The sequence below is a fragment of the Fukomys damarensis genome, unplaced genomic scaffold (assembly GCF_012274545.1).
Source record: "Fukomys damarensis isolate Sample0158 unplaced genomic scaffold, DMR_v1.0_HiC HiC_scaffold_16, whole genome shotgun sequence".
Classification (NCBI taxonomy): Eukaryota; Metazoa; Chordata; class Mammalia; order Rodentia; family Bathyergidae; genus Fukomys; species Fukomys damarensis.
In genome coordinates, this window is record NW_022900928.1 from 85,820,000 (window position 1) to 85,838,860 (window position 18,861).

The 18,861-nt window shown below is 45.8% G+C and overlaps 1 protein-coding gene across 8 annotated transcripts in view; it reads right to left on the reverse strand.

The window, feature by feature from the left end:
- Window positions 1-18,861, reverse strand: part of Dpp6 (dipeptidyl peptidase like 6) — an 851,974-nt gene that overhangs the window by 23,807 nt on the left and 809,306 nt on the right. For all 8 annotated transcript variants that reach the window (XM_033764445.1, XM_033764449.1, XM_033764448.1 and 5 more), the window contains one exon: window positions 1,005-1,052. In XM_033764445.1, coding sequence (XP_033620336.1) covers window positions 1,005-1,052 — 48 coding nt within the window. The remainder of the gene's footprint in view (window positions 1-1,004; window positions 1,053-18,861) is intronic.

Below are 18,861 nucleotides of genomic sequence, written 5' to 3' on the forward strand. Positions count from 1 at the left end.
GATAAAATGGCTCACAGAGTCCTGTGTCCCTTTTTCCTGCCCCCCACCTGAGGGCTGAAACCAGAGCCAACATGGTCACTACACAAACCTCAGTCACTTTTCACCAGGCCACTGATTTTTAAGGGAAAAAATTCTCACAAAATATACTTTTATATTTTAACAAATATTCAAAATGCACAGCATACATTTTCTCAAGAAGAAACAAGAGAAGTTCTAGCTCCTGGCAGTGTCCCTTTTCTGTCCACACTGGTTGGAGCCCTCCGGGCCCACTCTGACCCACCTCATGCTGGATCTTTGGGCAGCAGCATCAGTTTTAGCAAGCACCCCACTAAGTCACCTTGGTGGAACCTCCTACCTTGATGTGGGTCATGCTTGATGCCTGGCCAGTTCCTCCCCCACCTCTCAGTCCTTGTCCTGCCTTCAGTTTAGCAGGCAATGCCCACCTCAGCTTCTCCTCTTAGCTCGCTTCCATCTGCTCTGCACAGGACCACAAATCCCGAGCCCTGTCTGCTGTATTAGAGTTGAGCACGCTGTCATGATGGGTGTGGCCTACTGTGACGATCCTGAATAAAGTCTTCCGGCATCCCAACATGGATCAGAGAGGCTTCTCTTTATCCCACTGTGCAGCCTGCACAGCCTCCATGCCATGCACTTGGCCCAGGACCCACAGAGAAAAAGGAGCTTCCCAGTGCCCATGCACCTTGGGCCCCAGTTGGGGAAGCTCAGAACAGAGAAGAGGCCCAAGCTCTATCGCAGGCTTCTGAACTTTCTCCATCCTTGGGCCCTGCTCAGCATGGGTAGCCGAGGAAGGGTTGTGGGGCTCCCCACCTCACTGGCTGTCCCTCCACCCATTTTCATCAGCACTCGCTGGCCAGCAGGGCCATTCTGCACTGCAGGACGGGGCTCATTTATGTGCCCCCACTAGGAAAGAATGGATTATCCCAAAGGGCCTTTCTCTTCCTTTTCCCCGAATCTCAGGAAGGTCCCAGGAAGCAAGTACTCACTTTTCTTATCTGTGGTGTTGTGTACAGTCACTGTGGGCACCCCAGGACCTGGATTGGGTGGAGAAGAGAAAGACAAGAGAGGTCATTAGTTTAGTTGAGGAAAAAGAAAGAAAAGACACTTTTTCTGAGGACACTTGGGTTTGCTGAGCATGGAGAAGCCAGCTTTGTGGGTGAGTGGCCAGCAGGAGGATAGAGCCCATGCTGTGGCAAGGTGTGGCACTCTGTCTCTGCACCTGGACAGTTACCAGCAGCCAGGTGAAGGTGCCACCAGAAATTCTTCCATTGAGGTTATGCAAAGGTGAACACATTCGGTAGGAGCCATACTTTGAATTGGATATTTTGTCCCTGGCCTGATCCTCTCTGTGTTGCTCTCTGTGCTCAAGTCACACTTGAAGGGAAATAACCAACTCTGCTGTGCCATGTGGTGGAGCCTGGATGGGGGCCAGTGACAGTAGTGGTGCATTTTAAACTTACGATCTTTGCAAACTCTGATCAGTTTATGGGGACCTGGAACCATCAGAGGCTGAGAGGCATCTGTGTAATACTTTTAGAATATTGCAATGACACTGAGCACCATTTTATGGGGGATTATATTTGGTTCACATCCTCATAACCTGATGTTTACCATCCAGGCCCAAATCCCTGCTGGTGTCCTGGGGTCCTGAAAAATCACCCATACCAGCCTCAATCTTAACAAGACGCCTGTCTGTCTCTGTGGGACCCTCCAGGAGGGAAGCTGCTCTGCCATCTGCTCTCTTACAATTCTTCACCCAGATGATGAAGGTAATAGGACTGTTTTAAAAGCCCTGTGTCTCAGCTGTCCCTGACATCCCAGACCTGGGCGTCAGGGTCTCGGGAGGGAGCATGAAGGTCTGACTTAGGGAATGGAGGCCCCTGGCAATGTTCTCTATAGGTTCAACTCTCTATTCTTAGGAGAGGAGAGTTCAGCAATAAAAAGGGTCTTTCTGAATCATGTTTGTCTTTTTGGAAACATTTGTGGGAGTCAGGTATCTTTTCCCTCCTCTCCCTCTCCAGTAACTCTTCCACTAATTCCCCTTCTGCTCTCTCTCCCTCCCTCCCTTCTTTCCTTCATTCTCTTCTTCTCTTCCTCCTTCCTTCCTTTACTAGGGATTAAACACAGGGCCTTTGCACTAACTCCAGGCTCTTTATGTCATTTTAATTTTTTTTATTTTGAGACAGGGTCTCACTAATTCATTGAGTTGCCCAGGCTGGGCTCTGACTTGTGGTCCTCCTGCCTCAGCCTCCCAGAGTGCTAGGATGATAGGTGTGCACCACTATGCTTGGCTCAGGTGCCCTTCTTTTCTGACATCACCTCTTGTCTGTGGCTATGCTCCCCAAGCTACCTGTTCTTCCACTCAGCCTAAAGGATGCCAAGCTGGGGTTCACTGGGCCCACAGTCCACTACCTGAAATGCTCTGTCCTCAGACACTGACATGGCTACTTTCTCCTCATTTAAATCTTTGCTCAAAAGCCTTCTTCACCCACACAATCTAAAGGAGCCCCTGTCCACAACCATGTGACCCGCCTCTGTTCCCTCATGTGGCTTCCTGTCACATATGTGACGCAGGACCTCGGAATATAAATGCTCCGTGTTGGGTACTCTGGGTGCTCAGAACTGTGTGGAGGGACGTGTCAAGGTCTCAGGACATGCAGCATTTGGGCAGAGAGAGGGCTGGAGTTTTGTGTTCCTGGTATCGTTTCCTACACACTTCCGCGGGCCATGTGACAGTGGCTAAGTTGAGAGCCAGGCATCTGGTATGGATGCCACCTGGTTTAGAGACCCTTCTGCCGAGCACCAGCATGAACTCCCTCATTGAGGCCCAGAGAGGGTGTCGAGTGTCTCAAAGGGGTTCACCCTGTGAGGCATGGTGGGCTGGGCTTGGCCAGTGACACACACAGGTCATGGCTCTGCTGGGAGACACAGACCATGGTACATCAGCAGTGGACATTAGAGCAGGCTCCTGCTTAGGGACACCAGACACCACCCAGCACATATCTAGATGCAGGAGGCCCAACCATCCAGAGAGGGTGACCACATAAACCCCAGGATGCTTGCAACAGGCAGATCTAGGATAAACAATGCAGATTCCCTAACTCCAAACACCTCCGTGCACTACTTAGGACATACCATTAAACAAGCATTCCGGTGTACCTGAAATTCAAATGTACTGGGGCATCCTGCATTTCTGCTCCCCTATGTGGAAGGGCAGTGAGCTGAGTGTCCACACGTGTGTACCCCAAGAGATGGCACTTTACTGCAAGTGAGCTAAGCAGTGACTGCAGGTCTGAATTATTGAGATGAGCTAAGTTTTCTGCCCTTGGTCCAGTGCCTCGTGTGGGACCTCATGGAGAAGACCAGTTAGAAGAAGGGGAAGAGTCCAAATGGCTTCCTGTGGGCATGCAGGTGAGCACATTTGCAAATTGAGCTGATCTATGAATAATGTAAACAATTATTATTTATTTAGTGCCTACCCTGTCAAAGGCCCTCTACTAGATGTTTCATATGAATAATTTCTAATCTGATCATCACAGCAGTTCTGCCAAATAGATGTTTCTAACCAGACTTTACAGAAGAGAAAATGCAGGGGTTGGGAGCTTTCTATCTTGTCTCTTCCACACTGGGAAGGAGTTGCTGAGCCTGGATTAGTGCCTTCTTATTCTTAATTTGTGAACTTAAATCATGTTTCTAAAATCACTCAAATACTAAAGAAAAAGAGGACATGAAAAGACCCATTTATTCTATCTTCCTGCCTCCCAGAAGTGACCCAAACATTTCTGAAATGTCCGGAAGTGTTCATCTGCAGACAGGTGGTTTTATTTACACATAAACATATATTTCACATGTATAGAGAAAAATAACATAAAAATAGCAGCATGTATATCTGTAAGTTTTACCTAATTTCAATGTTAAACTATACTTATCCTGGTTATTATTTTAAAAAATGAAACATAGCAGATAGACTGGAGCTCACCTGTGTGTCTTTCTCTAATCTCTGTGAAACTACTAGAAGAAGGGCTGAGGATGTAGCTCAGTGGCACCGCGCCTGCCTGGTAAGTGCAAGTTTAACAGGTGTGTGTGGCAGGGGAACTACTAGAAGAAAACCCAGGGAAAAGTTCCAAGATATTGTTTTGGTTAATTATTTTTTGGGATACAAACCTGAAAGCACAGGCAACAAAAGAAAAAATAATCAAAACGGGTTGACATCAAACTTCAAAGCTACTGCACAGTCAAGGAAACAATCAATAGAGGGAAGAGATGATGTGCAGAACGGGAGAAGAGATCTGCCACCCACACCTCTGATAAAGGTCACTATCCAAATTACATAAGGAACTCAACTTTAAGAAAATAAACAACCCCATTGCATAACCAGCAAAGGGTCTGAATAAACATTTTTTTTTTGAAAATAGATATACTAACACCCAACAGATATGTGAAGGAATGCTCACCATCATGAATTATAGAAATACAAATCAAAACCACACTTGGATATCACCACACACCTGTTAGAACAGGTACTAACAAAAAGAAGAAGAAAGACGAGTGTTGGGGAGAATGTGGAGCAAGGGAAGCCTTGTGTACCATTGGTAGGAATGTCAATTGGCATGGCCATCATGGAAAAGAGTATGAAAGATGCTCAAAGCATTACAAATAGAACCACATGACCCAGGACCCATTATTGGGTGCATATCCAAAGGAAATAAAACCAGAATGGTAAAGAGACATCTGTATTCCTGTGCTCACTGCAGCTCTGGTCACAATAGGCAAAATATGGGAATAACCTATGGAAACAATCGTTGGATGAAGGGATAAAAAAGAAGTAGTGCATGCAATGATGGAATTCTATTCAGCCTTGAAAAGTAGGAAATCCTGTCTTCATGACCACAGGCACCAAACCTGAGGACTTTGTTCAGTGGGAGAAGCCAGGCACAGAAAGGCAAGTAGGGCATGATCTCACCCACAGAAGAAACAGTGAACCTCACAGAGAGTGGGATGCTGGTTCCCAGGGCTGCAGGGGCTGCAAGGGAGTGTGGGAGCAGATGTTGGTTAAAAAATATATATTTCATCCAGGCAGAAGGAAAAAGTTTATGAGATCTATTGTGTAGCATGGTGACTATAGTTAATAACAATGTATCCTTGAAAATTGCTAAGAAAAAATACTCCACCCATAGTATAATACACATCAATGTACATAGTCTGAGGAAAGCAGGAGGAGGAGACTGAACGTGTGGCAGTATGGACAGGAACAGCAGCTTTGGGAAATAAACTAGCCCTATCTGTGAAATGGGAAGATTCCCAGGCTGTGTGACCTGTTAGGTCCCCTCCTTGGAATTTATCTCTGAGGAGCCTCATGGGATGTGCACAGAGTGTGTTCACATAGCAATGAGCACAGTGACATATGAGAAACTACATCTCTGCATCAGCAGGAGAGTGGATGAGCAAGATGAAGATATTTACACAGTGGGAATTTTTACAGCCCACAGAAAGAATTGGTAGGTATATACGTATTGACATGGATAGATGAGCAAAATACAAGGTTGGTGACAGCATCAAGTTGCAGAGTGGTAGAGTATAATATACACTCATATGAACACATTTGTAAACCTGTACAACTTTGTTTTATAGAGCCATGCAAAGCAGTGGGTTGTATGGATGCACTGTAATTTCCCTAGTCTATTCCCTATGGATGGATTCATTGGGGTTTTTGTTTGTTCATTTTTACCATTAACTGTTGCCAAAAGCCCTCTTACGCAGTCTGTGCCCAATGAGGCTGCAGTTGTTGGCCAAGCCAGTGGGCAGTCCCACCCTGCTAGGTTGACAAGATCTGTAGTCAGCTTTCACCAGACGTGCTCGAGGCTGCATCCCAGTGAAAGGAGAAAGTTCCCTTCCTCTTGGGCATGGAGGTCTATGACTGCCCTGCTGTGCTCCCTGTGGCTCCCTTCCTCTCTGTCCCTTTTCCAGGGTCCAGGCTGGAAGATCCTCCTTCTCATTTAATAAATAACTTTTTACAAGTTCCAATTACTAATATATATTAAAGTTAAATGAAGTATGAACAGCAGAATTAATCTGAAAGCTACTACTAGTATTCAGATTTGTTTTCAGATACTTTAAATATCTGAACTCACTGGCCAACTTTTAAAAAATATTTGGGTAACATATACTACTTACACACTTTTTTTTTGTACCAGGGATTGAACTCGAGTCCTTGCACTTGCAAGGCAGGCCACTGAACCGCTGAGCTAAATCCCAAGCCCTACATACACACTTTTTATCGAAGAATTATTTCTGTCAGTTCCTTCATTGCAGTAATGGTTCTTAGCATAGGAACAAAGACTCACCTTTCGGTTTTTTGTCTTGAGATGAGTGCTTTATCACTATGCTACTGTCATTCTACAGACAGAAAACCTATTGGTTTTTTCCCATAAAATTTTTGTTCTGTTTTACTTGGTAATAATTTACAAAAACAGTCTAATGAACCTTTTAGTTAAAGAACGTGGAGAGAGATCATAGGATAAGAAAAGGTATGATGCCATTTTCTTCTGTTTCATGTGAGAGGGGGGAAAAAAAGACGCATCCCATTACCCTCTAGAAATTTGGCACCTTACTTGACCTTTTCAGTATCTGTAAATTTCTGTTTTAAAGTTGCTACTAGCAATAGCCATGATAGACAACATCAACTGATGCTACAAAGTCACCGATCACAGTCTCAGGAGTTACCAAGCTGGTGACAGTACTGTTAATACAGTTTTCAGATTAAAACTCTCAGAAGATTCATGAACCAAGCATGCTACAACAAAAGTTAGCATTTAAAAACATTTCTATTTTTCTGAAAAACACCAACATTTACAACTAGTGTTTAAAATAAATTTACTAAAAACACAATTCAGACTTTTATGATCATCCCAGTAATTCTTAAAAAATGTGTAATTCAAAGAAGTCTCAATCCTAACCTATTGCAACATTTCGAAGTAGTGATTTTGTCTTTATTTGCTATTGTGACATTTACCTCACACTGGAGAATCATAGTAAAAATAACTTGCATATGCTTTTATGGTTTTCCTGCTATAAGAACAGACTCCATCTTTTCTAGACAAATTCTAGATTACCATTTTAACCTAATACTTTCTACCTTGCCCAGATATAAAAATTGCCCAATAAAAGTCAGTTTTCTAATCTAAAAAAAAATAATATCTTTCTGCCCCACCTAGACAGGCAGAAAGATGGATATGCACTAAAATCTTGGGGCCCAGGATCAGTTCCTCACCCCCTCTGCCTACTCTGTGTCCGGGAGTGGGTGTTGAACAAAAATGTTTGCCAAACAGATTAATGGTTAATGAATGAATGACCTTCTGAGCCCGGGCGAAGCTATGACGTATCAAGGTAGCAACTTCAAATTAGACTGAGGAAAGGTCTCTCAAGGGTGTACCTTGTGTTTTCCTTTTTAATAATTCAGGCAATGTCTTCTCTACTGATACTTAGGGTGCTCCTGACATCCTCACTAAATGCCAAGGATAGTTGACTCCACCCACAGGATCTAAACGGTGTTCCTCTGCCTGAGAACCCCCTGCAGTTGAGCCATCATCACTGTTATTTTAATGCCGCACACTTCTTTAGGCTCCTCCAATACATCACTGGTAAAAATTACACAAAGAGATTACTACACAAAAGTAAAAGTCAGCCCCTATGTATGACTCTGCATCTGATGGTTGTTTATCTTCCAACCCATCTGACTCCTGCCCTGAGATGATACTTGTGTTTGTTTTGTCTACAAATTGCCTTTTCCTTTCCTAATCACATTAGGCTCCTCAAGGTGGCAGGTTGCCCTGGTCTGTGACTGGCACTGGTTCCAGGTACCTGGGCTCTCTCTCTGTGAGATCATAGCACATGTATAGATTCGGGGGTCTCTACAGTAGTTAGGCATCTGAAAATTGGCAGGTGACTACAGAAAACACCTAAATAAAAATGAATTTTCTTTTAAGAAATAAAAGAACAAGTAGAAGAATTCTGAATTGGAATCAAGTATCTGGAATATGTGATATTTTAACAATCCCATGTTAGTGTTTACTGGAGATGTCCCTGTGAAATACAGTGAACACATTAGTAGCATGCACAAGATTCTGGGAAGCCTGTAATATGCAAAGGGGAGCACTTCAAGCTTGTTTTAAGCAATTGAGAATGCTGTTACTAATGTGGCACAGGAGGCTTTTTTAATGAACGTTTTAAATCAGTCTGTAAGTTTTCTTCTTCTAAACCATTTTATCCACAAGTAGCCAAAAACTAATTTATCTTTAGTTACGATCCATTTTTTAGAAAAGAGAGCTTTGCCATTTTGCCATGCTGTCTATAGTCAATGCTCTCTCTTGCCTGTACAGATTACTGTGGTGGGAACCTGGTAAATCTTCCTTGCTGATTTATAGGTGGCTAGAACCTTAGAAGGCTATGCTTATCTGCTATTCTGACATCTCCATTTTGTACTTTCTTTATACTTTGCACATAATTTAATTCAACAAGTACCTATTGCAGTTCTAGTGTGTGCAAGCCACAGTGCCAGCCAGGTCCAGGGAGCTCAGAGTCCATAGGGAAGATACAGATACTAAGCATCTTTGATGTCCCAGGATCAGTGCAATTGCCAGAGTTCCATACCTGCCTTGGCTCCTCTAAATCAGGAAGCAGTCAGGAGTTTGAAGCCACCTGCAGCTCAGTGCCAGCTGCCTTGTGGGTATGGGGAATGATTGCTTCACTGGGTCCCAAGTGCAGAAAGCAGATTGTTGAGGTTCACTTTAGTAAAAGCAGTAGCAGTTTGGGCAAACTCCACCCAGCCAGCATTTTCCATTTGGTGCCAGGCATTGTGCCAGGTACTGCAGACATCCTCTTAGTCTATGGCCATGTGGGCAGTGAGGGTGCTCTCGTCTAGACAGCAGAGCTCCCTCCACGGTGTGAATGGTGCCAGTGGCTACATGCACCCTGAACAGAAGGCTGTCTTCCTGCCTGAGGCCGAAGTGGGAAGAGAAAGGAGTAGAAGCACAGGGTCATTGCCCTGACCTCCGCACCCATCTCTCCTGCACATCCTGCTCTGGTCCACTCTTAGGACATGGGGGGTGTTGCTCATTGGACTTTCCCTTCCAGTTAGGCCACGTTAGCTCTCTGATTCTGTGTGTGCACACTTAGGTATGCACTCGTCAGTTCACTTCAGCAAGCACTCATGCACACCGGTGGAGACAGGGACATGCTATTATGGTTCTCTTTGCCCCATCCTAATAGTTCTCAAGTCCTTGATGAGGGCTGACACATAGCTGTGCACTTGGGGACGGGCAAGAGCACAAGCATCCATACCCACAGGGGCTATGTGGCCTCTGACACCAAGGACGTTATACTTGTGCAGTCTTTGCTTACAGAAATAACTGGAAACCCATGGCCTCTAAACTTAAAGTTAGTGATGGGTACTGTTTTGGCTCAAGTCAGATATCTAACATCTAAATGTATATTGTGCCCGAAAGAGAAACTAAGCAAAGTAAAATAGTTAAAGTTGTAATAAACAGAATTGATTTTTGGGTCAAAAGAGATCTTGTGGGCAGAAGAGCGATCATTCAAGTCACTTTAACAGCCAAGCTTTGGATTACACAGCAGACTTGTGAACAGAAAGTATTTATTTTTGCATCTGGTTTCCAGCTCTGTTCACTGTAGATCTAGCATTTGCTGAGACCTGCTTGGCTGCGGAGAAATGGGACAATTACAAATGAAAATAGAGTGATTAAAAGGGACACAAAACCGTAAAGGGAAAACGTCATCAGAATATGTTAGAAAGATTCACACAGACAAGGCTGTCCTCCTGCTTTGCATCCACATCCTCAGAGGGTGCCTTGGTGACACGTCGTTTCCACCCGCAGCTAACCTCTGTGTAGGTAAACAATGGCTGCAACCCAACGAGGACAACCATGCTGTCTCCTGTCCCTTTCAAAGAGCAGCTGAGCCCAGGCGGGGGAGGAAGGCTCTGGCCGGGCGAGATAATTGGCAACGGCCCCGCTGTGCACAGACTCCAGATCTCTTTATTTGCCAGCTCATGCATTATGGATGGCTGAGACATAAAGTGTATACATCGCAGTGATATTATCATACTAATAAACGCGAGTCAGCCAGGCTACCAGGACTACTGCAGATAATTAAAATATTTGTTCCGAAGACAGTATTTCCTAGTCAACACCGCACACGAGTCTTGTTGCTGTTTGATTTGGAAACCTTGTTATCACTGACATCAAACCTGGGATTTAGCACTCCGCCCCAACACCTCACAGCATTTAGTTTTGCTTCAATCTAATTTGATGTCCAGGGAACTTGAAAGTGATTCTCTTTCCCAGGCAGCGGTTTGAGCAGTGTCGCTGGCTTGGTGGGGTGGTAGAAGTGGGTGGGTCGTGGGACATGTTGAGAGATGGCGGTGAAGGACCTGCTCTATACAGTCAGGGGTGGCCTTTTGCCCAGGGATGGTGAGGGACACTTAGGGCTCGTAACAGATGTTTTAGGAAGAGAAGCCTTCCCAGTGACAATAAAAATAAAAGAGAAGGGCTGTGTGTTTTTGAAATTCAGCTCATACTATTGGCAGGTGATTCACCAAACCTTCTGATTTTAGGAATCACCTGCATTTAAGGTACAATGTTACATCAACCTGAGTAAAGTTTTCAGATGTCTCACAGAAATCTCAGAACTCCCAAGTGTGAAGGAAGGAACTTAGTTTTGTGGGAAAAATACGCAAGGGACGTTGGCTACTAGCTTTGTCCCTGCTTGAGGCCGGCCTGGAATCTGGGTCACTGGCTCTGACTCCAGGCTCTGATCCCTATCTTTCGCCAGTGTCTGGAATCGCCCTGCCTGTCTCCTTACAGCAGCAGTCGCCTCACACTGTCACACCCCGATTCCAGAAGTTCTGCAGATTGTCGATCAAAGAAGTTATATTCTGATTTGACTTTGAATGATACGTTTAGGTCTTCAACCATTCTTGGAACTTAGGAGTCTTTTAGCAACTTTGTATCCCACACGGAACAACATACAGTGACTTACTGAAAGCAGTTGCTGATTGACAGCTGTGGAGAGATGAGTGGATAAACACTTGTCAGTGGTGTGACTTCCTCGGGAAACCATGTACATGGCAGAGGCTCGAGAGCAGCCTCGGTGCTGCCCAGGACCGGCACAGAGGTCAGCTTTTCTTTTAGAAAAAGTGCAAAAAATCATTCAAGCCAAGCTGTGGAATGTATATGGAAAGTGTGATGTGCAGGGAACTCTGTTGAAAATTGAGCAGATGGGATGCTGCAGAGCTGTGTATTCCTTATGTGTCTAAGAGAAAAAGATCATTCTATGAGTATAAATCCAAAACCTTCTGCATAGCATCTTCATTGTGGCGACCCATGCCCAGCTTCCAGGTCTGGAAGGACAATACTCACTTGGATGTGCAAATCAGGATGTGGGAGGGCACCAGGCTGCTTTTAGACAGATCCCGTGTGAGTTCCGCCTTGCACTCTGGTGTCGTCAGAGCTTGACCCAGGTTAGGTACTGTGATTAGCAGGAATTGTCCTCACAGGCCTGTGGTGGCTGCGCTTGCCTGATCTTGCCTCCCTGTCCACCTCTGTCTGCTTATCCTCCTCCTCATTCTTGATGGGCAACTGGACTGCTTTGTGTCCTGAGGACAGCTGCCCAATTCTGAGGTGCTGGCAGGTGGGGACATACCTGCACGTGGGGGTCACAGGATGATGAGGTATTGGGTGGTCTAGCCCCAGAGTCCCTACCTAAGATACAACATTGCCGGCAGACTGGTCTTGTTTGATTTTGAAATCTCATCATCCTTCTGGACTCAAGGCAAGAGAAGAAGCAAACCGTGTTTTAAATGAAAGCAGCTCTGTCCTTGGTTCTTTATCCCACTTCAAGTTCTTATGGGTCCTTTCAGTGGAGCCTGAGAGTCTCCCATCTCCGTGGTGATGTCCTGGGTTGCCCACGGACAGACACACAGTTCTGATTGTGGTCCTCTTCTGCAGCTGCCCCTTTCAGGATGAGATTCAACCTTGGTGTGTGGAGCACGAGATATTCCCAGGCTTAATCTCTCTCCAACTCATGCTGCCACTGGCTGGGTAGATGCATTCTCTCAAGGACAGCTCTTTTGCCCTGACCTTGGCACCTGCCAACCCCACTGAACACCCCGCCCCCTCCCCTGAGCTCCTACACAACCTCCTCTGGAGTCTTGAAGAGTCCTTCCTTCTCTGACCATGCCATCCTTTGTCTGTGGTCACAAGAATAGTGCCAAGGATGATAGTCATGATTGTGCCATACTTAGAATGGGCCACACGTTGTTCTGAGCAGTGTACATACATGAATGCACTTGTTACTTAAAATAACCCTATGATATATGTACTGCATTCCCACTATGCAAATGAATAAACTGAGGCACAGAATGGTACGTGGCGATGACAACCAAGTGATGACACCAAGTGGCCTAGAAAATGCCATCCACTACCTAGATGCCAGCTTCTCCCCATGGCCACTTGAGCTCGTGTATTTCTTTATGGTAAAGTAGCAGGAACACTTAGTGTGTACTTTCAGACACATTAGTGGGCTCAAACACTTAAGCCAATCACTTTAATGTTGGTCCTTAGCTTCTACACTTGTGAAATGGTGGTATGACCATGGCTCATGGGAAAGGGCGCTCTGAACTCTAAGTGGCAACTCACATGAGATGCTTGGAATAGACCATGCCCCCTAAAATCTCAGGTTGTGGGCCCTCCATCGCAATCACTATTAATCTATATTATTACTGTTTCACAAGGGGCTCTTCACATCCATTCACTCACCTGTTCCCAGTCTCCTGGGGTGAATGGTTACAACATTGAAGTGGGAAAGACCCTTTGAGATTAGAAGCCACAATACCAGGAAACCGGCTACAGAAACCCTGGTCACCATGACTGACAGTCTTGTTCTTTAACCCTCTTCTCTGTCCCCATGCTTACTCCATCCTTACTGTCCTAACCTCTACCAGGCTGCACCAGAATGGGCTCCTCGTTTTGTGAGCTGTTTCCAGGTGGGTCCCTTATAATGACATGCCTCTGCTCCCTAGGATACCCAGAGCCTCCCATTACTCAGTCCTGCCACTCCTCCCCAAAGCTCCTCCTGGCTCTGCATCTAAAGGGAGTGAACTTATGTGACTCTGCTCTTGAGGGCCTTGAGCAGCCCCTGCATCCTTCTGCTTGGTGTCTCTGTCTCCTCTCTCCAACAAAATCCTTAGGTATTTAAGGCAAAAATACTAGGGTGCAAGGGCCCTCCAGTCTCTACTTAAATCATGTAAACTCTGTGTGGTCATGTGCAGGCTCTTGCTACAATTGAGTTCTGTTTCCTTCAAGCAGACTCTCTTTATTACCCAAACTTTTTTCCCCCACAGTTCTTTAATCTGCAAAATGAGGCACCAGAACTGGATCTGAGCTCTTCAAAGTCAGCCTGAAAGTCTCCTGAGGAACCACAATTTCCATACTGGGCTTCCCAGGAAGTTGCCTTTTGAAGAAGGCTCTGAGGCTTAAAGCAAGCTACAAACATTTGGATTAGAGGATCTTACCCTTCCTTCTGTCCTCACCCTGCATGTATCTAAAAACACCCCAGCACCCTCTAGCTGGGAGTAAGTGCTCAGGCCTCTGAATTATTTAGCAGTTGTCTTGCTGTTCCTCTGCCTTTCTGCTTTCCCTGTGTATTAGTGTTGTCAGGAACACGAATCTCTGCAGCCACCTCAAGCCTGAGACCTTGGAGACCCTCATAATGTGGCCCCCACAAATAGAATTCTGAGCCCCTTGCAAACTCAGAACCATGACTCTGTTTTGCTTTAAATAAACGAGCAAATTTTTTAAAAAAATCTAAGCTCTTTAAAAACTTTTTTTTTGCTTTGGAATGGAATGGTTGAGAAATAAGTCGCGGGGGGGAGAAAAGGTGTTAGGTAGTAGGTAATCATTCTAGAAAACATTGCCAATACTGGGGAAAGAAGGGAAAGAAATGAGCAAGAACATACCTACAAATGCAGCACAAAATGTGTGTGCGTGCATGGGCGTGCATATGTGTGTGTGTGTGTGTGCCAGTGCATGTGTGACTTGTGTGTGTGCACATGTGAGTGTGCGCACATGCACTTGTGTGAATGTACTCAACGTGCGTGACTTGTGTACCTGTGTGCATGCTGTATGCAGATGTGCCCACACCGGCCCAGGGCTCATCCTTTAAATTCAACCTTCAAATTCTTTGTGCTGTTAAAAGAAAATCTCTTCCTCCCAATTTCCTCCTCATTTCTTGTCATGTCAGTGAGCAATTAAGCATAATTTCAACAAAGCTAATGATGTATAACACCACAACGTATTTGAGAACACACACGTGAATGCTCCATGGAGGGGAAGTAGGAATATAACTTGAACAGCCACACGAGTGACAATTTTAATTAATCTGCTCTAATAACCGTGTTGTTAAAGTGTGACAGAACAGATGTTCTCTCTTGAGCACCAGCCTCCTCACCACACACTATTGGAGTCAGTTTGTTGTGTGGCCAGGATGGTACTCCAGAGACCCTCACATGTGGAGGGAAGGCGAGAAGGCCACAGGAACCTCTGTCCACATGCCAGGCACTGAGAAGAAGAGACCAGAGAGGAGGCAGAGCTCTTGGTAATGACCAACAAGTGGCCTTCAGAGATTGGGACCTGGGCCTCTTTAGTGCATCAGAAAGGAACTGCAGGTTCTGGAGTCACAGAAAGAACATTCCAGAAGGCTGCAGACAGCTGAGGTGCATATGACACTACCCATTGCTGGGACAACTGTGCCACCACTGGCTGTGCTGACAGGTGTGTGGGAAGCCTGGGTCTAGGACACCATCAACTGCAAGATGAACCACAGACTTGAAATGGTGTCACAGAGACCCTAAGACTGATTCTGATTTCAGAAAAACTGAAATAGAAAAATCTGTCTTGGAAAAAGGGAAATGATGCTTTGCCCAACCTTGAAAGCAAGGTTCTCAAACTCCTGCTGAGGCAGAGCCCCCTGAGGGCTGGGTGAGCCCTGCAAGCATCCCTGAGCCCTACTGTTAGTGACAGAGCCTCAAAGTCTGCTTCTCTAACTGAAGCCACACACCGCACTTGACATGCTCTGCTTCAAAGTGACAATGTAAGCAAGGTCCTCTCCAGCAAGCCCTGGGCCTTGGAACCTCAGGTGGGTGGGAAGGCTTTCAGCAGTATGTACTGGGGATCGTGCACACTCCACTGCCATGTGGCATCTTCCACCATGTGCCTGTGTCTCTCCTCTTACAAGGACAAGAGTTGCACTGGGTGACAGACCCACCCTACTCCAGTATGCCTTAGCTAAATTAATCATGCCTGTGATGACCCTATTTCCAATAAGGTCGCATGGTGAAGCGCTGGGGCCATGGCTCTGATGTAGTTTTGGACGCTCATGTTACCACACACAGCAGGGTAGGTTGTCAGAAAAGCCACACATGCCCTCCGTGCATAAGTGATTCTTATCCTCCTTACCCTCTAAAACTGTCCCTGTATGTATTCTACTTAGGCTAAATTTCAAGATATCCCCAGGCCAGCAAAGCCTAGCCTGGCAGCAGTCACCATCAGAGCAGGTATTCTTGGGGTCGTGCTCTGGAGCAGCACAATCCGCAGAACCTTCCTAGAACGCAGACACTGGCCCCCAGTGGCATCAAGGAGAAGGAGCATTCTCAGTCCCAGGCTAAAAGATAATGAGTGTTTCTGTAAGAGACAAATTCAGCTCTACTTCTCAGGCCTGGAAGTCATGACCTCACGGGAGCAGAACAGATAGAAGTTGAGATCATGAGCTGAGCCTTCAGTCTTTGGAGCTTCTACTGATAAAGATGTAGCCCTGATCTCTGAGCCTTACAACTTCTTGTGTGGGCTGAAGACAGGGACTAAACGCAACATGACTAGTAGCTCCTCTGACCACTTTCCTGAGAAATATTGGTCATTTTACTCTGAAACTTAATAGCTGTTATTAATTGATGGCTAAGTAGTGTTATGTTGCCAGTTAGCAGAAGTAAGAAGTGAACTTGGCTCCATTGCATGGAATAGGAGAGAAGGACCGATGGCCTCAACTCTGAGTTACCGAGTCAGAGCTGAGTACAAAGACAACAGCAGTCACGGCATCATCAACATCGTCATGATCATCAGTATCACCACCACCACCTCCATTGTCAGTACAACTTCCACCTCCATCACCATCATCACCTCCACCGCCATCACCGTCAGTACCGCCTGTACCTCCGTCACCACCACAAACACCACCATCACTACCTCCATTAGAACCACCCGCACCTCACTCAGCATCATTGAAACTACCATCACCATCTCCACCTCTACCATCATCATCACCACCACCACCGTCCTCCATCGCCATCATCAGTACCACAGTCACCACCACCATCTCTATTTCATCATCACCACCACCATCACCATCATGGACAAACGCAGCCACGTCACCAGCAGCCACAGCAGTACCTCCGCAGTCAGGCCTGCTCCGAGTATTCTGTAGGAAACACAGAATTTAAAATGGATCACAACCCACAGGCCAGGTGCCATTATTATGCCAGGTTTATAGATGAAACCAGGAAGACACAGGAAGTCGCCTCCTCTTGCTTCTTACCCTTCCCTGCAGGACCACCTGCCCTCTCCCCTCCCAATCTTTGCCACTAACCAAAACCTTTCTTGGCTGCCTGCAGCACTGATGGCTTTCCCCAAGCCATTTCTCCATTCATCCCTTTCCTATCCTCTGGTATCTTTGTCTCCTGGGACATAGGTCCCTGAGGCCTTCACGCTTCCAAGCTACCCACATGTCCTAGAGCCCAGCCCAAGGCTGTGTGCAGCCATCACCCACCGTGCAGAGCAGTTAACCTTGGCGGAGGATCTGGGCAAGCAGTAATGCCTCAGGCTCATCGGACTGCCTCAGTTTCCAGCCATGTTGAGCCTCCTAAAGCACGGCTGCCTGAGGGCCTGGCCACTCTATGTCCTTTGTTTTACTCATCTGAGTGTCCTCGGCATTCAGGCATTCAGGCTAGTGTCTGCCCAACATCAGAGTCTTCTCCAGTCAAGGGCTTATTTCCTCAAGCCCCCCACGAGGGTGATATAGGCCTAGTCAGGTGTGGGAAACCACAGCCCCTGGGAATCAGCAGCTCTGCTAGGAGGGCAATATGCGGGGCTGCAGCGCCCTCTTGTGTCTGCAGGAGATCATGCCCAGGAGAAAGCAAAGGTGCCTGGGTGGCTGTAGGCTCTGTGTGGCCAGCTCTACGTAGGGTCTGAGATACACATCTGAGAAATGGGCGGGGTCTTTGCTGTGGAGAAGGGACAGGTGACCTCTGGCCTTGCAGAACAGCTTCCAGATGCCCACAGCGGCACCTCCACGACAGTCCGTGAGCTCCACGGGCACAAAGGATGCCTGGTGCGTGAGCGCACCATCGACTCCAGCACAGCTCTGGGTCGTGCAGTGGGAGACCTCTCTGGTCTCCCCCTGGCGTGTGTTTGTCGCCACACTGAACGGCAATCCTCTCAGGTTCTTTCTCCCCTGTCCACTACGAATCCCTCAAAGTGGAGACGCAGCCTCATCCCTTTGTCCCCAGAGCCCCTTCTCATTGCCTGGCATGCAGCAGCCGCTCAGTAGTGAGCTGGGGGGATGAGTGAGAGAAAGGTGGCCACCTGTCTGGGAGGACGTGGCAGCTGCTGAGTGCCCTGGCCTCGGACGTATGATGAGAAAGACGCCTGGTAGGTTTCTGATTGTTTAGTAAGGATAGCTGCATTCAATTTGCAACATCTCAAGGTAGACTTTCACGTGAAATTAACTTGTGATAAGTAAGAGACTGGTGCTTTTGTGCGATTGTAAAGAAATATCAACGTCACAAGCTAGCAGGCTGGGCAGCCTCATCCCACACATTCTCTTTAACAGAAGGCACAGGAGCTCACGGGATGGCAAACAAGGAGAGGAAACTCGGGACGATCCACTTCCTAGGGTGGTGGGAAGCGCAGCAGCCACTCCTAGTTCTCATAACTGTTTTTCACTGAAAGGTAAACCTTTCTAAGGTGAATGACTCCCCAGGTAAAGATTAAATTAAATAGCCCTAGGAAGAAAGCCACTTAAACACAATGATAAACTGACTTACCAAGAAGCAATACTATCCTAAGTGGCAAACCGGCAAGACCTCTTAATTAAAGTGAGGAAATAGATAAAGGTGCCTGATGTCAGTATCTTTATTTAATATTGCTAGAGAAAATGGAATAATAAGATAAAATAAAATAATATATGTAAACACTGAAAAGACATCTCTTTGCACTGATGATACAGTTATACACTTAGAAAACTTGGCACTATAGATAAAAAGATTAATAAGACAGTTTTGGAATGGGGGCTGAAACAGAAACGTGCAAAAGTGAACAACTTCACCTAAAAAATAAAGCACATAAAAATGAAAATGGAAAAATATTTCTAATCCATTAGTGACAAAAATGATAAAGAATACACTCAACTTTGAAAAAGGCACAGGTTCTAGGTAAATAAAATTATGAATGTTCATAATTTACAATTCTCAAAAACTATGAATTATATGCTCCTGATGTAGAATTTTCAAAATTTAGAAATTTAAAAAATACCAAGACTTCTAGAAAATTTCCCTTTCTTATTAGTACATGTTTATGATACATGATAAATGTATTCATTGAGGGGGAACTGGTAAAAGCAAAAGATGTATGACACATATGCACTCATACTGATGCATCTGAGTTTGTGAGAAGTCTGATTTCAAGACTTTGGTTTTCCAAGACTTGTCATGTAGAGGTA